Source organism: Ips typographus, linkage group LG3, assembly GCF_016097725.1.
Source record: "Ips typographus isolate SLU linkage group LG3, UJ_Ityp_2.0, whole genome shotgun sequence".
Classification (NCBI taxonomy): domain Eukaryota; kingdom Metazoa; phylum Arthropoda; class Insecta; order Coleoptera; family Curculionidae; genus Ips; species Ips typographus.
Window position 1 is genome coordinate 17,635,374 of NC_138424.1, and position 22,222 is coordinate 17,657,595.

The following is a 22,222-nucleotide window of genomic DNA, read 5'->3' on the forward strand; positions in this document are numbered from 1 at the left end:
GGAAAAACGCTTTCCGCATCTGTTAGGTACACAATTTTTCCTACGAGTATCATTTTTTATTAAATTGAACAAAAATGTATAGTAAAATTACTAAAATGAGGGCCTCTGTTTGCAAAGATGATTAACAGTGTATTCTTAATTGAGAAATCAAATATACAGTTATGGTTTTTTGATTTAAATGTTTTTTTTTTGAAAAATAAAATGAGTGCGGAAAAGTAACTTTTTCACTTTTTTCTAACATCTAGTGAAGAAAATTTTTTTTAAATCCTCGCTAAGTGTTGACTTATTGACTAATAATAAGACAAAATTTAATAAAAAAATTACAAGTAACATAATGTGGACACATTTTTGTAATCTTCTGCGAAGATTTAAGTTTGACGCACAAACTGCTATTATACTAGTATTATCTTGTAATAAACTGTTAATCCAGTTTTACCGTGTCGCATTTACGCATTGCTTTAATGGTTAAATAGCTCGTCAGCGTTTATGGTTGCCCTGGACTTAATTATCATTATGATTAAGCGATAGCGGTTCTAGCGGGTTCCGCCACTGTCGCAACCATTGATTTGGTACCACATTTCACAACATTAAAAATTCCAATTATTTTTATTGCACTAAACCAAAACGCGATGCAAGCAATCGACAGGTCCGATTTCAAAGGCGCAAAGGAAATGAAAATTGATATTAGGAGAGGGATTCCTTATTACCCGCCTGCGTCCGAACCTGGTGCAGTTTGCCGGTATTTGAAAAGTTGCCTTTGTTTGTAACGCGCTCGAAACCCAAATTTTTTACTATCAAAGTACCCACTTTGGTTCCTTTACCAGTTGGTTTCGGGTCGTACCCATCACAGAGAACCAGTAAAGTTTGTGCGGTCGTTTTAAGTGATGGAACTGTTGTGGATGAGTTTAGTCAGTTTGGGGTTGACCGTTGGAACCACTTACGCAGTTGTCAGCAGGTTAAATTTGTTATTAATTTACATTATTAATTATTATCGTAAGTGAGAACAATGTATGTTATACTGGGAGGCGAAAAAGTATTAAAGAGCAAAAGGAATAACTATTAAATGTCCAAAAAGGACCAAATTGTACTATTCTAGAAACTTCACATACATAAAAAATAAGAGGAAATTTTATAAGTTGAACATTTTTGAACAACAAAATATGTGTTTTTTTTAACGATAATTATCTGATTGCTTATGGAGCTAAGCTAAGCTATACCATTGTATTTGATTTTTTCGAGATATCTAAGAAGAAAGTGCAATTTTTGTAAAAACTATCGAAAAGACCGAAAACTAATTCGAACATTGTTTTGGGACACTCTACAGGACAGAAAATGCTCTTTAAAATGCCGCAAAAACGAAGTTTCCACGATTAGCCGTTTTCGAGATATTTCATTTCTTTCAAAGCAAACTTTGGACTACTCCCACCGCTTTATTTGAAGAGATAGAAAAAAAAAATAAATAGGGAAATTCTTCGGAGATAATAGGGGATTACTTTTATGAGATTTTTACTATTCCATTTAAATTTTCAGAGTTTTTGGACATTTTTCATTTTAGTGAAAATTATTTTCAGTATTTTTTCTTGGCCACATTTACTATAATAAAAAAAAAATTCTTGTAGCCATACTAGGTATAGTTTCCGATGAACAGCCACGTGCACGGCTTATTGGGACACCCTGTACAGTTGTTCAAAAAAGAAAAATAATTACTATTACTATTTAGTAGTGGATGTAAACCTAGTCCACTGGGTGCAGAAAGTCATTATGAACATACTTACCCTCATGCAAAATGTTCGTAACTCTAACCGTTTACGAGATATTCGCTTTTTTTCTGGAAAATTGCATCAAAATTTAGAAAATTCCGTATCTTCATCATTTTTGGGATTTCGCCGATTGTAAAAAGCTCAAAATATTTGTCTTGAACTGCTTTTTCACCTCGTGCTAACCGCAACAAGATTAAACATATACAGGCTGCTCAAACAACAAAAAAACGAACAGTTTGAAACTAACGCTCTGCCCGTTGTGACCGCGTTCACCTGGTTCTAAGTTGGTATAAAGCTAACCCACGGAATGCAGAAAGTCATTTTAAACATTTTTGATATCTTGCAAATTTTCCGTAACTCGACCCGTTTCCGAGATATTCAATTTTTTTGTACTTTTTTTTGGAAGTTGCATCAAAGTTTTTAAAATTCCGTATCTCAGCGATTTTACGAAAAATAAAATGTCAAAACAAAGTGTCACTTTGGCTTTACAGTGTTACAAGCTCCGAAATTGCATTTCCATGTCACGTGACAAGTATTTTACAATTTTAGTTTTTTCTATTGTCTAAATTGGATTAAGCGAATTTTCACAGTTCAAACTACCTTTTTCTGATCACGTGACCATTTTGGACTAGTTGCACTTTGCCTTTACAGTGTTGCAAGCTTCAAAATTGCATTTCCATGTCACGTGACAAATATTTTACAATTTTATCTTTTACCACTGTCTTAAATCTATTTAGCGAATTTTGACAGCTCAAATTACCTTTTTTCTGGTCACGTGACCATTTTTGACTAATTGCACTTTGCCTTTACAGTGTTGCAAGCTCCAAAATTGCATTTCCATGTCACGTGACAAGTATTTTACAATTTTAGCTTTCACCACTGTCTTAAATCAATTTAGCGAATTTTGACAGCTCAAATTACCTTTTTTCTGGTCACGTGACTGTTTTTGACTAATGTCACTTTGCCTTTACAGTGTTGCAAGCTCCGAAATTGCATTTCCATGTCACCTGACAAAGTATTTACCAATTTTAGCTTTCACCACTGCCTTAAATCCATTTAGCGAATTTTGACAGTTCAAACCACCTTTTTCTGGTCACGTGACCATTTTCGACTAGTTGCACTTTCCCTTTACAGTGTTGCAAGCTTTGAAATAGTATTTTCCTTGTCACGTAACAAGTATTGTTCAATTTTAGCTTTCACCACTGTCTTAGATTCATTTAGCGAATTTTGACAGCTCAAATTACCTTTTTTCTGGTCACGTGACTGTTTTTGACTAATGTCACTTTGCCTTTACAGGGTTGCAAGCTCCGAAATTGCATTTCCATGTCACCTGACAAAGTATTTACCAATTTTAGCTTTCACCACTGTCTTAAATCCATTTATCGAATTTTGACAGCTTAAATTACCTTTTTTCTGGTCACGTGACTGTTTTTCAACTAGTTCACTTTGCCTTTACAGTGTTGCAAGCTCCAAAATTGCATTTTCTTGTCACGTGACAAGTATTCTACAATTTAAGCTTTCACCACTGTCTTAAATCCATTTATCGAATTTTGACAGCTTAAATTACCCTTTTTCTAGTCATGTGACCATTTTTGACTAGTTGCACTTTGCCTTTACAGTGTTGCAAGCTTCAAAATTGCATTTTCGTGTCACGTGACAAGTATTTTACAATTTTAGCTTTCACCACTGTCTTAAATTCATTTATCGAATTTTGCCAGCTTAAATTACCCTTTTTCTAGTCACGTGACTGTTTTTCAACTAGTTCACTTTGTCTTTACAGTGTTGCAAGGTTCAAAATTGCATTTTCCTTGTCACGTGACAAGTATTTTTCAATTTTAGTTTTCACCACTGTCTAAATGGGACTAAGCGAATTTTCACGATTTAAACTACCTTTTTCTGGTCACGTGACCATTTTTGACATGTTGCACTTTGCCTTTACAGTGTTGCAAGCTCAGACATTGCATTTTCTTGTCACGTGACTAGTATTTTTTAATTTTAGCTTTCACCACTGTCTTAAATTCATTTAGCGAATTTTGACAGTTCAAATTACCTTTTTTCTGGTCACGTGACTGTTTTTCAGCTAGTCCACTTTGCCTTTACAGTGTTGCAAGCTTCAAAATTACCTTTTTCTAGTCACGTGATGGTTTTTTACTAATGTCACTTTGCCTTTACAGTGTTGCAAGCTTCAAAATTGCATTTTCTTGTCACGTGACAAGTATTTTACAATTTTAGCTTTCATCACTGTCTTAAATCTATTTAGCGAATTTTGACAGCTCAAATTACCCTTTTTTTTGGTCACGTGACCATTTTTGACTAGTTGCACTTTGCCTTTACAGTGTTGCAAGCTCCTAAATTGCATTTTTCTTGTCACGTGACTAGTATTTATCAATTTTAGTTTTCATCACTGTCTAAATGGGATTAAGCGAATTTTCACAGTTCAAACTGCCTTTTTCTGGTCACGTGATTGTTTTTGGACTAATGTCACTTTGCGTTTACAGTGTTGCAAGCTCCTAAATTGCAGTTAACAGTTGAGTGGTTCAACCTCTTTGAACTCCTAAAAATAACCGAGTTACAGGGTGTTCAAATTTTAACCACAATTTCAACTGATTTGAAAATTTGTTGCATCAAACCAGTTTTTGCTAAATAACGCAGAAACGGTGAAAGTTACAACAAATTTACAAGAGACCAAAAATGTTCCTAATCAACTCCTTAACTCAACACTGTAAGTTTGCAGGACTGTTTTTGCTTCCAGTATACAGGGTGTGCATGAAAAATGTGGTGACTGACTGTTTTTGGTCACCCTGTACGTAATTTTTCAGATAGGATTTTTTGCTCATCACCACTGGAAAAAGAAGCTCAAGACGGTTAATTTGAGTGGTTCAATCTCTTTAGTGTCACCCCGAGTTACAGGGTTTTCAAATTTTAAACCATAATTTTTGCAAAATAACTAGTTTTTGCTAAATAACTCGAAAACGGTAAAAGTTACGGAAAATTTGAAAGAGAGCAAAAATGTTCGTATAGAACTGCTAAACTCATCCCTGCAAGTTTCACACTACGTCGGTGTCGCTATTACGGTATACAAGGGGGTGTATGAAAAGTGTAGTGATTTATAACTTTTCAATTTAATGACAGCCATGACTCAAAAATGATATCTTTCAAGTAAATGTCAATCATATCCATAAATTTACTAGTCCAATTGGAATTTACTGGTAAAATTGGTAAATTTCCAGTCACATTTTACTTTTTCAATTTTACTTTACCTTACCGGTAAATAACCGGTCATGGTAAACGTACGCCCCTCATTATTATTTATGTAAAATTTGATATGCAGTCTCGTGCGGGAAAGTACCACTTTCCGCACTTGTTGCATAAATAAGACACATTCTACTAGATTAAGATTTACAGAAAAATCATCAAAAATTGCATACTTTTGTGTAATCTTTTGAACAAAAAATGTCATTTACGCTTTTCGCATTCAAATCATGCTCAAGCGGAAAAGTTTTGCTTTACACTTTAAAAACACAAATAACAATTTTGTTTGGTAGCCTAAATCATGGTTTTTATCTTTCTTTATTGTTTTGTTCTTTCAAATTCTTAAATGAAACCACCTTTGTAAGGCATTACCAAAAATTCCTGCGTAAAATCCACTTCTTACAATTAAAATTTATTACATTTACTACTTAAAGTAATACTTAAGTAGATAAAGTAGAAGTCTGGGCATTTAAAAAGGAATCTAAAGCCTAGTTTATAAAAGAAATTTTAACTTTAGCTGTAACTTTAGCATTAGTAATAAATTTAGTATTAACCCTAAACAAGAAGGGTGTTTATAAAACCCCTAATTTAACCATACAGTTTTCTGAAAAGTAACCTAACTTTAATGTTATTTTTTTCGTTTGCTGCCTAATGCCACATTACTGCACTAAATCAATAGCAAAAAGGTATTTTTTGAATTTCTGTTTAGAAATTTCATAAATAAAGCAAAAATTCAATCTTAAGAAGAAGTTTAAACATTGCAGATTTAACTTTAGTATTAGCTGAAGAAAATTTAGAATTTTATGTAAAACCAAAGTCAGCAGAAAAATTTACAGTTAAATTTATATTTTGTTTATGAACATCACAATTTCTATTCTTAATGCTAATACTAAAGTTAATACTAAAGTTAAATTTTGTTTTATAAACCAGGCTTAAGAGTACACTTTGGATAATTTAGATGTGATTTTATACAACGCCATAATATATCACACATTTTGTATTTTTAGTTTCGTATAAAATAAGGTCTTAGAACTGAAAACTGGTTATTGTATACCGATTAGCCATCGATCAAGTTTTAATAATTAACATCAAAACTCGCCATATAAGAACGTCAGAACTTTTCTAGGCTGTGCTATGATCAATTTTTAATACATCAAAACATGCAAGGTTGTTTTCCGATTGTTATATTCGTCTCAATGTAGGTTTCACATTCGTTATTAATGTAACAAAGTCAGGGAAAATGAAAGTAATAGTTGATATGAATATTTCTTGTACAAATTATAAGGCATACAAAAGAGTAATGGTGGAGAACAGGGTGATATCAAAGTTGAAGTTATTCTGTTCCTTTGTCTAACAAAATTAGACTTTTCTTTAATGTTTTTTAATTTATTTTGTTAAATTGTTGTTTATGAAATTGTGATATTGTTATGACAAAACTTGAAGTAGTACAGGGTGGTCATAAATCTTCGAGAGAGTAAAAGATGTGATAGAACACACAAGAATAAACTAGAACAGTTCCTATCAAGGTGGAACTATATTTTATCTCAAACTTTTTTGTAGTAAGCCACTAATCACGTATTCCATAAATTTAATTATTGCTTCAATTTAGAAACTTTTTTTTCTTTTTTGCATTTTTTCCGTATGTGTCACCGTTTTTGAGTTATTTGCAAAAGTGTTTAGAAATGCATGAAATTTCCCATAAGAGATGCATAAGAACAAGAACTTTTACACTGTAATTGTGGAGATCCTAAAGAGTAGTGAATGTAGAAAAATGTAACTTAGTATGTCAAGAATGAATGAAGTTATGTACGAAAACTTTTAAAAAATCTCAAACTTTATCACCCTGTATCTCAGTAACAACGAATTTCGGACACAACTTTCTGCTTAAAATCCAATTCTCTAGACAGTATAGGTTTGCCGGACGTTTTAGGAAAAAACACGCTACAGGGTGGTCAAAAGAGAATTTCAAGGGCTACAAATTGGTATATTGAACCACCCTGTAGTTGTCAAAATAACCGAGATATTGACAATACAATGGAGTAGTTTACAGGGTGATTCATTGAATGTTTAACATCCTCGTAACTCGTTTAATTTTCATTTTATCAAAAAAATACCAAATATGAATCTTGTAGATATTTGAGGTTACTTTATTTCTAGATAATCCATCAGTATACAGGGTGTCCCAAATTTGAGCAACAAACCAAATTTATAATTTTTCAAATGGGATGACCAATTTTTTATTTGATTTTTGGAATCTACATCAAATTCTAGGCCTACTTGATGTAAAACGTTTATATCGTTATTCAATTGTTTTTGTTGTAGCAGCCTTGACCATTCCCGCAGAAATTTCCAATTTGAGCCAAATTTTGGTGCACTTTTCTAGAGAATCGTCCATAACTCGCTTATTTGAAACACCCTGTATATAACCACTGTATCACAAAAGTAAGCTAATGAATGCAGCTATCACGTGACGGTGAGCGGGCACGGCTAAGTTGCCACGTTTAGCCGCTAGAGGGCGTCAAAGTTGACTCACCCTGTATAATAATTCAGAAAAAAGATTTTGGGTAATAACTGTAACATGACAATCTAAATAATTCCAATTTAACAGAAAAACTGACGACTAGGAATTAAATATTGTATCGAGAATATAATTTAATTATCATTTTAGTCTAAGAATACAAAATATTTTACTCAAATACTTGTTATAGTTGAAAAAAAATCTGTTTATGCTCTATTTGCTAAATTATTTTTGAAAATATAATCTTTTCAGTCTTCCAAATGCGGTTTGGTCTGCAAATATTTAATTTAACTTTCAGCCAAACAAATTCAGTGAAAACGTGAGTAATTTTCACATCATTTTCCGGATTATGAGTATCAGCTGTTGAAAATGGTAAAAATAATAAATATGCAGTTTGTATTTATTTAATCAGGTTTTCCTTTAGTGATCTACTTGTAATTGCGGTTTGTCCTTCTATTGTGACATTTACACAGTCTCGAAACAATAAGTCGCATTCACTTTTCGTAAAAGTAATTATAGTGCATGGTGCAAAAACCACAATTACTTAAACACGTTAACCGCCACAATATAAGCAAAAAAATGGGTCTTCCGGGTCAATTTTTCATTTTTGTATTTTCTATCATTTACTGCTAAGTATAATCTAATTACAAATTGTCAATTTCAGAAATGTAATCTTACTGTCATTTTGACATGTTTTTAAATATGGCACCGCATTTGTGCCATGAGGCGTGAGACGTAGAATTATTCTTTAGGATATCATGGCACATATGTTGTGTCATTTGGATAAAACTGTTATTATGTAGTAAAAAAACGGCAACAATGCGTTGTTTGCTATGAAAAAACTGCAGCCGAATTTGGTCCTAAAAAAGCACAATCAAAAACTACAAGAACAAATTATCAGTGCGCTGCATGCAATAAAAGTTTTTGTATAGAGTGCTTTTTTGTACGACATGTATCGACTCCGGTTTGATGTGATTTATGTTCATATTTTACAATAAGAATGCATTAATTAATAATTTTAAGTTATTTTTAAAATTAAGTATAGTTTAGTTTTGATGCGAATATCAATGTTACAAATTTAAAGCCTTTTTGAAAAATTTGACAAAATAAAAATAAAATTACGTGGGTTTTTGTATATGTAGGTCCCCAGCGCCGTGTTGAAGCTAATCGCATTTAAATATACGTCTTTTATGGCACCACGAATGTGCCATTCAACTTAAAGCAACGGCCTCAAACATGGCACATATTTGAGCCATGAAACCTAAGCGTTAAAATTGTCATGGCACAACATATGTGTCATGCGGCGGTTAACGTGTTAACTTTACCGTTAATTCTACATTACAACTAATCAATTAGGATTACATTCAGTACATCCATATTCTAAGCATGCATCTGTAGCATCACATTTCAAATTCTTCCAGACGTTTACATGCAACATCGGTCACAGTCCTAGCTTCCACCCCCATATAGTATTCAGAAATCGTAGCATCTCAGAACTGTGACTCTGATGTGCAAGCTAAATTGCACAGCACTCTTCTCATGCTTTTAAAAGTTGTTCTGCTTTTCTCTATTCGGATCTTAGATTCATATTTCCCATCGTATTCCCATCATAGTTCCCATTTTTTGTTAAGAAATGTGCCAGGTTGTTGTAACTGTATCTGCAATTAGGACTGTGTCGTCAGCGTACTTCAAACTGTTCAGAAAATGTGTTCTCACCCGAACACGAGCCTTTTGTGTAACTTCATCAATCCCCTCCATCTAGAAACACATTCATCTGTTTAAGACCTTCTTTCGTGTCCATATAGAATGTATCTATCTCTTCCTCGGTGGTTTCCGATGTTGGTGCCTAAATCTGGATTATATTTAACTTGCAGGGCTTTGCGTTGATCTTCATTATCGCTACTCAGTCAGAATTGGGTACAAATCCTAGCACACCACTATCCACTCCTCTGTTACTATCATTACGACCTCATTTCGATGTTGAGGGCTGTCTTCTCCAGCATAGTAAATCTAATGGTCTTGTTCGCGTTTCGCTAATTCCAACCAGCAGCTGAGCTGGTTTTAGAGAAGAAATCTCCTCGTCATTGATGATGCTGCTCCCAAACAAGTTGGTCTTTATGTTTGAGACTACATCACATTCACAAAGTAGGTGTTCAGGAGTTTCTTCCTCATCCCCACAGAATCTGCAGTCTCCGCGTTTTTCTAGGCCTATCCGCTTCAGGTGGACTCTCAACTGTCCTGAGAGTAATCCTGTGAGTGAGCGTAGATTTCTTTTGCTCAATTTTACAAATTCTTTACTCCTTTCCCGGTTGTAACCTCCATGAAGTTGTAGGTGTAGGTATTAAGTTTGCCTAGACATTCCCATATCATTTTAGAGATGTCTATGGTTGAACTCGTGATACATGCTTTGCACATTCCATGGGTCTATTCTTCTCTCTGAGGTAGTTTTGGCTGACCGGGAGATTCTTACTCTGAAGGCCGTGGTATTTTCGTTTTCAACCATAGTATCCTGGTGAAAAGTAGTGTACCTAGGTAGTTTGTTGCGTTCTTAGCTTTGGAAATCAGCCTCCCAATCTGGGTCAAACGTTGTTGGTGACATGGAGTTCCATCGTGTCTTGTGATAGTTTTGGTCCGCACGGGTTTTGCTCTTGCAGATGACTTGATTGATATTTACTTAAAACCGTATTGTAAACATAGTTATTGCACTATCTTCCGTTTTGTTGAACCTAACCTAACCGAACTCTGGAGTCCTCTCCAGGGGGAGGTCTCTGATCTCTGGGTTAGTCTGGGTATGCCTTCTGTGTAACGAATCGTGGAGCAGTTGGTGCACACATCACCCTCTACAACCCCCCTCCGTCATGATCCTAGCCATCTTGGTTATGTGGGGGTAAGGATCATTGTAATTATATACTTTTAAATCTGAATAAATTGGGTTACCTGTGGAACTTGTGCATTCATCATCCTTCTGAGCTATCCCTTAAGGGGATTTCTTTGATGTACGTCACTGATTTCGCAACTAATGAACTCTTAAATAATCATTTCTCAAAAACAGAATCAGTTGTTTGAAAATTTTCCGAGCTATCAAATGCCTTGGGTGAACTTTTGATCAAAAAATTTGCTCGGTTAACAAACCATTAGCATTTTATACTAATAAACATATTAACTGAGTACATTAAATATTCAAACGAATAACAGTGACGCGCATAATCTAAATAAATAAATGATTCGAGGACATCTGAATTTCTAGTTAAGTCACAGCGGAAGGTGAAGGTCGGTTTCGTTTAAACACAACAAACACTTATACCGTATCCTTAATACAATAAATAGGTTAGGGCTCGTATCTACAAAACCGTGCGTAATTGATCGGTATTTATAGTAAAGTATTTTTATTTACACATACGTACGTTAAGGTCGTTTTTCTTGTTTAAATTTGGGACACGTGAAAACTACTTTATTAGCCAAACATTCACGTATACCACACTGATACCGTTCGGTCCGGAAGGAACTTTTACTTACAAGACTGAAATTTTAAATTGATTTTGATTAATGTTCCAGGTGTCCAAGGCCGGGTTTACCCTATTTTATAGTTAATTCTTATTTCTTAATCTTTAAGGACTTAAAACCGTGTTATTTAATGGTGCTGTTTACACGAGTTCTAAATCCTATTTTTAGTTGCTAATTAAAAGTTTCCAACTTTAAAGTCTGAATGTCACATCTATAAAATCGCTTGAATTTTAAGTTATTTTTTCTTTTTTGCCCCACCACACACCTTTGTGCCCACCACGCTTATAGCAACTGCGCTAACACCTCCTGACTCTATCACCTGTAGAAACTGATTAATGATCCCCCTTTCATCCGCAACTAAATGGTAACTACTACTATCACTACATCTTGCACATGCTAGTCCATACTGCTCTATCACGATCCGCTCTCTAGCTCTAGGGTACAATCAAACGATCAGCTTCATAATGCTTAAATGCTTCACATAACCTCCTTGCTCCTCCTCCTTGCTCCTCCTCCTTGCTCCTCCTCCTTGCTCCTCCTCCTTGCCCCTCCTCCCTGCTCCTCCTGCTACAGGACATAAGTTATACTGCTCTTTGAGTTACTCCCAACTTAAGCCCGCCTTCCGTGCACTAAAATCTCAAGAGCACTCCTGGCGCCGTATTCTTGAAACAAGAGAAGAGAATCATCAAGAGAAACATACAGAGAATGTGACCAAAAACTTGCCATTGTCAACCAATTCTGTTACATCCTATCAACACTTTCCTTGATATTTCCGTGCCCCGAGAATTGAGATCCTACATGTGAGCCTACTTTCTGGCGTCCCAGAACTACCCTCCTGCTGATCACGAGTTCTCTCTCTTTGGCACTCCTAAACGCCATGCTCCCACAGCTTATTACGACCATTTCTTCCATACCAAGACGCACATCCATGCACCTGACGCACTTATCTGGTCTCACATGGCCTCTCTACACTACTAATTTCTGGTAGTGTCTCAATAGACATACCCTTCTCATGTTACTCATATTTACCATCTAACTACTGTGTATACTTCCAAAACTACTACTTCTCGAAGGTGGTCTGACTGTTGATATCGTATGGAAGATGTTCAATTTTGTATCAGGTTTATTAACCTTCTAGCAATAATCTGGATATTAGTCTCATCAGTTTTAACAAGCAATTTTTGTGTTTTGCAGGAACTCTTACAGTAGAAGAAGTGTACAGAGACCGGGACCAATTCGCGGCATTAGTGAGAGAAGTAGCTGCTCCGGACGTGGGCCGCATGGGCATCGAGATCTTGTCCTTCACCATCAAGGACGTTTATGATGACGTCCAATATTTGACCTCCTTGGGCAAGGCCCAAACTGCCATGGTGAAAAGGGACGCCGACGCTGGCGTCGCCGAAGCCAACAGGGATGCCGGAATCAGGGTAAGGTTTGGTTTCTCATTTAAGATTTGTTTTTAAAAACTAAGTTTGAAGAAAAAAAAAAGCTGGACTCATCAAATCACCAATCATCAAATAAGAAAATATGAATAATGACAGATTCACACATTCACTTGCTATTCAATACTGCTTTGTCAACCTCTATTTCTCATTAGGACACCATTGCTATCCCACATAAGTTAACCAAACTGAAGCTTGTCTTCCGTGCATTAAAGTATAAAATCAATATCATCTGCATCCTCATGTGTGTCCTCGCACATGTGGGCGTACTTTCCGAGGTACCAGATGGATTTTCATCCTCTGAACTTTCCTCAGAGCTACTGTCTTTCTTTTTTGGTACTGTTTTCTTTGCCACACTAGTAGCTACAGGTGGTTTTCCAGCAGCTTGAACAGCCTTCTTTCCCACAGGTGGTTTGTCTTCCTCTGAACTGTCAGAATCTGAACTTTCAGGCTTCTTCACTGCAGGTTTTGCCACAACTTTTGCAAGTTTTGGTGCTTCTTCTTCACTGCTACTGTCATCTGAACTTGCTGGCTTTGCAACAGTTGGTTTGGCAACAATATTAGCTTTTTTAGCTGGTGGAGACTCATCTTCTGAAGAATCATCAGAACTACTCTGCTTTCGTTTTGCTGTAGCTTGTGCTGGCTTTTGAACCACTTTCTTAGGAACAGCTTGTGGTTTTGCAGGTGCTTCATCTTTACTTGAGTCCTCAGAACTGGATTTTTTTTCAAGTTTTGCAACTTTCTTTGCTTGTCCATTCACTGGCTTTGGTGCAGGTGTTTTTGCAACAGTTTCTTCATCTGAACTATCATCAGATGATTCCTCAGCTTTCCTTTTAATGGGTGCCGCTTTTGGAGCAACACTGGCTTTCTGTTGAACAGCCGGTTTGTCTTCTTCTGAGCTACTGTCTGAACTGGACTTTTTAGTAGGTTTCTTTGCAACACCATTACTAGCAGCTTTCAATTTGGGAGATTCATCTTCTGAAGAATCACTTTCACTGTCTTCTGATTCAGATTTTGCTTTTGTTTGTAAATTCTTGTGTTTTGGATTGGTTTTTTGATATTCTGTCACTGTATTTGTAAGAGATTGAAATCCATTTGGCAATTTTTGCACATTATACTTCTTTCTGTAAGTTTCACCAAGGTTTTTGTCTTCGATAACAAATGGCTTAACATCACAGATCGCACGAACTGTACATTTCCTGTATTATAAAGTATCGAAAAAAGCGATACTAAACAAGAACCAAGAACACCACGAGAACCAAGCGGTGCGAAAAAGTCTGCAGGTAGTAGCACGCCTTTCATACCAAGCACTAAGATGTCGTTAAGCGTCTTCATTTTCCGTGGGAGCCATCAAAATATATGGTAGACAATGACTTCTTTCTACTACTATTCTACTAGTAATGCCTCAACAGACATTCTCCTCTTATGTTACTCATGCTATCTACTGTGTATACTACTTATTTCTTCTGCCAATGACAATTGGTCTTCAATCAACACATCAATCGAGTAATAGACCAAAGACCTTCGCGTTAACCAATTACTACCTCGTATGATAAGGAACTATTGATGAACTCTCCCTCAATAGTACCAGAATCCCCGAGTAAAGTAAACCTCTGAGATATCTGTTTACTATCAACTTCTTAAGACCCTGGTCTAAATAAATAGGTCCTTTAAGAAGATGATCGTGGATCTTCTGATTTCATCCGGGCGGAAATCGATAAAAATCTTCACCGACAGCGAGGCGGCCATAGAGTACTTGTCCAAGACCGCTTGGAGCTATTATGAAGACCTGAACACTCTTGGAGGAGACCAAGAGCCGTGTCAGAGGAGGCCTTCACGGACCAAGATCTTGCTCAGAGTTAAGCAAAAAGAATCTTGGAGTGGTGCAATGAAAAGCACTCCGGCTCATGGTTGAGAACGCCGGGGATGGTCCATTCCAAGGAATTTGGACTGACTAGGACTAGGATAATCTCCTGTAACGCAGCAGACAACGCTTAAAGGCTATGACGGCACTGTATACTGGTCATTGCCGTCCACAACTCCACATGCACCGGATTGGAATGGCAGATGATGCCGAATGCCGCTGGCGCATGGAAGACGACGAGTCGGCAGTTCTTCTATGCTGCTGTCTTATCCTCATCAAATCTTAGGTTTTGCGATTTTTGGACATCTCGCACAGAAAGGTCATCCGGTTTCTGGAAGAGCTATGTATTCTAAACGAGCTATGATCATTTTGTGTGAGCCACGATAGACTGACGGTCGCAGTGGGGTCCAGTCATTTAACATAAGACCATAGTTATTCATACCTTGTCTCTTCCAAGTACAAGACAATGAGTTTTTCTGCCTGACATTGGTTTTATTTCGGAATTTGTCTGTTTTACAATCTAGTAAAATAAAACATCTACTACTAACATTTCCTTTTTCTAGGAGGCCGAATGTCAAAAATCAGCCATGGACATCAAATACTCAACGGACACGAAAATTGAAGACAACTCCAGAATGTTTAAGTTACAAAAAGCCAACTTCGACCAGGAAATTAATACTGCCGTACGTAATGTAGTTCAAAAACCATATTTCCAAGATATAACGAATAACCAAAACGGTTAATAAGCCTTTACTCAACTAAGTTTTACTCGAACAGAAAGCTCAAGCCCAGCTGGCTTACGAACTTCAAGCCGCCAAGATTCGTCAAAAGATCCGAAACGAAGAAATCCAGATCGACGTGGTTGAACGAAAAAAACAGATCGAAATCGAGACCCAGGAAGTGATGAGGAAAGAACGTGAACTTCACGCCACTGTCCGACTGCCGGCAGAGGCGGAGAGTTATAAAATGCAAATAATCGCCGAAGGCAAAGGGTGAGTTATTATAAGTACTAGTAGTTTTTGTATCTGATAAATGTGCTTTCTAGGACTCAAACAGTGCAAAAAGCACAAGCCGAGGGCGAAAGGATAAAGAAAATCGGAGCAGCCGAAGCGTCCGCCATCGCCAGCATCGGAAAAGCCGAGGCTGAACGCATGCGCATGAAAGCTCAAGTCTATAAGCAATATGGCGACGCCGCAATTGCTAGTCTCGTATTGGATGCCCTACCAAAGGTAAGATCTAATTCCAATGGAGTTAGGACTCTCTTCCATTAAGTTATCGGGAACTAGTTTTTACCTCATTTTTATATATGAAGGTTGTTAGATAGAAAAGGAGGAATCTTTCACAATCGAGATCCATAATAAGTCCCGTATTATCTAGACACTTAACGAGTCATCCAATATAGTGACATCGTCAATGGTAAAATAGTGAAAACTCTGGCCTACAGTACTCTAGCCAATACTAACTTCAAATGAAGTTATTTCCAATGAACCAATGTGCATTCATAGCACAATGGTCGTTGGTTTGAGTCCAGCTGAATGGAAAGCAAAATTTTTACCTAATTTATAATTAATGTCAATGAAACTGATACATTGCGATTAATGGAGACAATATTTCATTAAATGCCCAGAGAATCACTCTGGAACTCTATTTCTAGATCGTAGAGTATTAATTATCATCTTCAAAATTTATTTTGAACTTGACTCTACCCAACCAACTAAGATGCATCAATGGTCTCCGTTAAGTCAAAAGATTATCATATTGAATTCTCTACATACGTACGAATTAATCACTTTATGCGTCAACACGTTTTGCAAGTCAACAGCAGAAGAAGAGCATTACAAAGAAGATACTCTGGCATGAGAGATGATGAAGGGATATCTTTATCACAATTTTCTGACATATGTCAGTGTGTAGCGAAGTTACTAAATATTGTATTGATTACGCGTCATCTTCTCTGCTGGGTGTTTCATCTGCCGGTTGTAGTCGGGGCCGTCCGATGTCGTTCGGAATAGAGTGGGTACCTTTGTTAACAGCCTCCACCGTTTGGATTTGGATTTAAACGATGGATTCAGCACCAAAGAAGAGGACCACAATTTCTCCCAGACCGGGTGGCGAGAATTTGATTCTCAAAATCTGGGTAGAACCTTTCCGCAGTTATCCCGGTGCTAACTGGGCTCTAACTGCACTCCTGGCACTTTCCCCCGCTTTGCCTACGCAAAAGGGGGAAAACCATTCCCCAGTCACCAGACCCTAACTGCCTAAAACTTTAGAATGTAAAAACAAACGGACGAAAGCATCCTTTTCCCAGGACAGAGGATACCGATGCAACTCTGGGAACTACCCGAAACGGAAAATTCCTGGACTTGTAGCGACTTTCTCTTCCAGACCTATCCTTTTGGTCTACAGCGATGGGAGTGTAAAAAGCAGTAGTCTTGCTTGACCCATCTATCTGATGCCGCATTCCCAGCCAAAGAATATTGGCGCGCGCGTAAACGATGGATTCTGGACCAACCAGCCAAGAAGAGGACCAAAATTTCCCCCAGACCTTCCCCCATGGTGGCGAGAATTTTATTTTCACAATCTGAGTAGAACCTTCCCGCAGTTATCCCGGTCCTAACTGGGCTCTGACTACACTTCTGGCACTTTGCCCAGCTTTGCAAAAGGGGGAAAACCATCCCCCACTCACCAGACCCTAACTCCTCAAAACTTTAGGATGTAAAAACAGACGGACGAAAGCCGACTGTTTGGACATCGTATAGTTTGCCAGGACAACCAGAGATGGACGACCTGACGGAGAAAGAATGGAGGACGAAGAGCCCCTCCGTCAGCGGGGGTATCCTTTTCCCAGGACACAGGACGCCGATGAACTACACTGGAACTTCCCGAAGGGGAAAATTTCTGAACTTGTACTTAAAAATCAAAATTGGCATTTTTACAAACACATTCTAAACATTCTAGTATAGGAAGCGTTAGCTTTTCTCGTTTTAGGCAAACTGACGCATGTGACTTATGAAGTCCCCATTTTTGTCAAGTGATTGGTTTTCTTCTTCTTTCAAATCTCTTTTTTAGTTGCTTACTATTAGGTACTCCACACCCTCTAATCTTTTATTTTTGTCACTTTTTTAGATTGCCGCTGAGGTTGCAGCACCTCTGGCCAAAACCGACGAAATCGTCCTCATAGGTGGGCAGGACAACACCACCGGAGAGATTACACGATTGGTGAGCCAAATACCGCCAGCCGTTCACGCTTTGACAGGCGTCGATCTATCAAAAGTGCTGGGCAAAATACCCGGAGCCACTCAGAGCACCGTCACACCAGTCAAGTAAAATTATCCCACCTTCAATCACATATAAAACGAAACTTTTCTTTTAATTTTAAACTTTGTCCTTTTCCAGCTTTGATTTGACAGCAGTGGTTTTTCACTGATTCTTTCTATATCACTATTCGCGAATCATAACTGGAAAATTAAGACTTTTTGTTGCATTACCACCACTATGTGACTTTCAATGATTAAAAATACCTAAGTTTTGTTTTTTTTTTGCTTTGGTTGTGCAAAGTATTTAAGGATTAGCCATCAATTTAGTACAAAATGTATTGGGTCTGTATTTTTTTGGTTAGATTTCTTCTAGGTTCTGTTTCTGTGTGTGTGTGTGTGTAAAGATTCTTCTTGTGGTAAACCGCTAAGGCTGGGTTTGAGTTGAATTACCATATACACAGTTTTGAACAGTCGGTCAAGCTTTTACAATAATGAAAGTGGACCGTTACATCCAAAAAATTTGTAGTTTTGTTGTTTTCCAGTTATTTCGAATCATCTTGGGACTGGGTAGCAAAAGATGAAAATAATTTAGAGTTTGAGGTTAAATGGGGCAATCGGTTTTGAAATTATTCGGGGGTAATATCCCTAGTGTATTTAATTTTTCCGGAAAAAACGAGTTTCTAAGTAATTTGTTTTAACAAATAGCATGAGCGAGAGTGGTTTTAAAAATCATCCGAGTCGAAGACGAGGATTTCCATTCTTCGGAGGACTGGCTTATTATTTATATACAGGCTACCTGGTTGGACTGGATTTTTACTAATCACCATATATTTGGTCTTATTGACATTTAAGTTCAGCCCGTACCCCTCACTAGTTTGGTTGACCCTGTCTAACAACTCTTGTAGCCCCCCTATACTGTCCGATAACAAGACGGTGTCATCAGCATAGCGGATATTATTGATGATTTCACCGTTAATTCTGATGCCTCTATTTGTGTTTTTTAGAGCCTCCTTGAAAACGCTGTCTGAATAACGATTGAACAGGAGCGGCGACAGTATGCAACCCTGTCGTACACCTCTTTTGATGTTAATGTCTTCTGTGTGCCTATTTTCAACTCTGACTGTTGCTTTTTGGCCCCAGTAGAGGTTAACGGTAATTCTGATGTCATTTTTTCATGCTGGCATCTGTCAAATACCTTGGTGTAATCCAAGAAACACTTATATACGTCGCAGTTTACGTCTCTGCACCGCTGAACCAAGACCTGGACTGCTTCCCGCGTTCCCAGTCCCTCTCTGAACCCGAATTGTGTTTCTCCGTTGTTCTCTTCTTCTGTCCTATCTTGAGAAATATTTCAAGTACATGGGACATCAGACTGATGGTGCGGAAGTCCATCGCACGATTTGGCATTGGGTTTCTTGGGCAATGTAATAAAGATGGATGCAAACCATCTTTCTGGGATTGATCCGGTATCATAAATTTTGTTAAAAAGCGCAGTTAGTGTTTCAATGGTATCTTCTTCCATAATTTAAAACATTTCAGATGGTATTTCATCTGGACCCGTTGCTTTTCCGTTCTTCATGAGTTTAATTGCCTGCTTTACTTCTGATATGGTGATTTGTCGACCTCCGGTCGTTGTTCATCCTCAAAAAGATGTTCAGTATATTTTTCCCATACTCTTAATATATCATTTATTTCAAGCACATTATTACCATTCTCGTCAGATACATTTTCAAAAGCTCCTTGTCTAAACCGGCCCGTGACTTCTTTGATCTTTTTATGTGTATTGAATAGTCATGTTTCTTATTTAGATCTTCTATTTCACTGCACTTATCGGTCATCCACGTTGCTTTGGCTTCTCGGATCTTTTTTCGGATGCTCCTGCGAGTTGTCCAGTATTCTTGAGTATTATTCGATTTAACTCTCCTTCTTTCTTCCATGAGATTCATAATTTCGTCGGTCATCCACCCTTTCCTCTTCTGTCTCGTGGTATCAGGCTTCAAAAAACGGTTGCTAACTTCAATTACTCTTCAACTTGTAGTAGTAGTCCGTGTTCTCAAAGTGGAGGTAAATGAATACAAAAGGGGGTGAAGAACACTCAACCTTCTCCACAACAAACTTTATTAAACCTCTAATCTCATGGAGAAAGAAGGGGGAGAGGAAATTTAAATTTAGGTTTTTCCTACATTTAGTAAATAATAAAGATTATAAATAATATAAGATTGTAAATAAGTATCCAATTTAGATGACATATAGACCATAAATATTTTCTTTTTGACCAACTGCCTTTATGGAAAAAACTCAAACACAGCCTGAACTTACATTCCTTTTTGTATATAAAGGAGAGATTAGCCGATATTAGATTCTGTGGCACAGAAATAAATTAAAAACCACGTGTAAATACAATCTGCAATCAAACTGGACTATTCTCCAAAAGTCACCAGACTTTACTTCAATAATATTCATAGAATCAGTTTTTAAAAACACTTTCAACCAGCATCATATAGTTTTTCTCTTATCAAATCAATCGAGTTTGTCTACTTGCTTATTAATTAAGTTCAGTTAAATTTACTGATACTTCAGTATAAAAGAACCATTACTCATTCAAAATCTTTGTGAAGTAGAATTATTAAAAGTGACATTTTATAAATATATTTTTGTACTCCGTATCTTCAACACTTTGGCATTTTTTGATTATGTGTGTGTAGAAAGTAGGTGTTAATGATGATAATTCATAAGAGTGTCAGATTGCTTTTTTTGCAGCAAAACCACGTCCAATTTATTTATTTTCAACACTTTACGCTAATAGCAAAAGATGTATGCTATTTATTATTTCCCTGACAATACCACTAATCACTTTAAAATAATCCAGTTTTTTGAAATTGTGGTTAAAACATCGTTACCAATATAAGGTTTCTAATACTTTCTTAAGATTGACTTTATTAATGATAATTATTATTATTGCAAACTGTGTGTGTTTTTATTGTATTTGTATTGGATTGTTTTGGTGAATTAAACATTAAAAACCTCTACTTTTGTGATAATTATTTTACGGCCAGATCCGTGTTACCAGTTGGTTATATCCCCAGAGTTCCATTAGACCAAATCCGAAAATGTGCAAAAAGTCGTTACGAGTCCGGATGGGTTTAGATTACCAACACTTCTACTTACTTCCTGAACTGCTCCTCCTGCTACGTCTGTTCTGAAAAAAATTAAATTTTTACCGAAAACCGGGCATATATTATCAGGAGAGCAGAAACGCGAGGAGGTAAATTTTAGTTACTTCTGTGCTTCTGATAGGAAACCCAAATGTTACAGAAAATCGAGCATAAACGCAAGAAGGTGAGCAAAACTAAATTGACCTCGTGTACTTCTGTGCTCCTGATAGAAAATCCAGTTTTTGCATAAAATGATCAAAAGAGCAGAAACGCGAAAAGGTACATTTTAGTTACTCCTAATTCGCCAATGACCAAGAAAACTAAATTAACCTCCTGCTACTTCTATACTCCTGGTAAAAGATCCAATTTTTCCAAATAATTAATGGACTTGATTGGATTGAAAATTGCAGGTTCTAATTCAACTGAATTATAAATACTGGCACTATTTTAACAAAATTTTGAAAAAGTAGTAGTAGTGTACAAATGATTAACTAATTTCCCAGAAATTTCAAAAAATAACGAACTGAAGAGAAGAGCTTAACTGAGCGGAAAAATGTGTTCGAACGATTGAGCTGGGAAAATCGCCTAGAAATTTCAAAAAAGACGAACTTATACAGGGTGTCCCATCATCAACCATTTGGATTTTGCGCCTTTGCGTCAATTGGGATTCCAATCAATTCCTTGGCTTGTTTGCACCCTTGTGAGTGTTCGGCGGTTATTGGACTCTCAGAAGATCCCCTCAGTTTCCCGCAAACCCCATATGTGCCGGAATCCACATGCCATATAGGTTTACCTGCTTCTGCTCTGCCACATTGTTGAGGGCATGTCAGCATTCCTGAATCAGTCTGTTGCCCATCCTGGCACTACAAAGTGCCTTTAGGACAGCCTGACTGTCGGAGTAGATCTCAATCACTCCCTCTCGACCTTCTGTAACTTCCTTGCTTCACGCCTGAAAGAGGTCACTAATGTCTTCAGCAGTCTCGACGGGTTCCTCATCCACTGCTTCCCTATCAACTTTCTTGTTGGCGCATGGCGCCCTGCAATTTCTCTGGTAAATAGCTTCGGTAAGAGTTTGGGGAGTTCTTCTTTCTAAAAGTGGACCGGTAGTTGGTATTCCCACCACCTGACCAGATAACATCCTAAACACTACACTTCCAGTTTTGATGTTTTCGGGAATTACTCCTGAAGTATCTGTAGGAGCTTCTTCCCAATCTAGTACTTTGGTATCCAGTGGGGTTCTGGAGCGGCCCATATAGCTTTGTCACTCTCAGTTATGGTAGAAATCTCCATATCCAACAAAGACGGAGTTTCCGGTCTGGAAGTCTCTGCCCAATCTGGAATGGTTTCTCTAGGTAATACGTCTTCAGGGATGTAGTAGCCAGGAGGTGGAGCTAAGTCCCAGGGTGTTTCTGAATCGGTTCCATTAAACACACCTCCAGTTTCTTCCGCAAATTTCGTAGTGCGCTCTCT

At 37.2% G+C, this 22,222-nt stretch overlaps 2 protein-coding genes across 2 annotated transcripts in view; one reads left to right on the plus strand and one right to left on the minus strand.

Annotated features, from left to right (window-relative positions):
- Flo2 (flotillin-2) overlaps nt 1-20,626 on the plus strand; it is a 262,398-nt gene extending 241,772 nt beyond the window's left edge. Inside the window, 5 exon segments of the mRNA XM_081975941.1 lie at nt 12,229-12,461; nt 14,904-15,023; nt 15,118-15,332; nt 15,386-15,569; nt 17,467-20,626. Of these exon segments, the coding sequence (XP_081832067.1) occupies nt 12,229-12,461; nt 14,904-15,023; nt 15,118-15,332; nt 15,386-15,569; nt 17,467-17,667 (953 nt within the window). The 3' untranslated portion in view covers nt 17,668-20,626.
- Nucleotides 12,628-13,811, minus strand: LOC145725933 (uncharacterized). The gene is made up of 2 exons (XM_081974855.1): nt 13,736-13,811; nt 12,628-13,664 (listed from the first exon to the last, which is right to left on the minus strand). Exons 1-2 carry the CDS (start codon nt 13,809-13,811, stop codon nt 12,628-12,630), a joined length of 1,113 nt encoding a protein of 370 aa, XP_081830981.1.
- Nucleotides 20,627-22,222: the final 1,596 nt, after the last annotated feature.

Bases quoted from the DNA above. Each gene is read 5' to 3' on its own strand.
- LOC145725933 (XM_081974855.1), bottom strand. From the start codon at position 13,811: ATGAAGACGCTTAACGACATCTTAGTGCTTGGTATGAAAGGCGTGCTA. The intron at 13,665-13,735 runs GTTCTCGTGGTG...GGAAATGTACAG, and splicing joins AGACTTTTTCGCACCGCTTG to TTCGTGCGATCTGTGATGTT.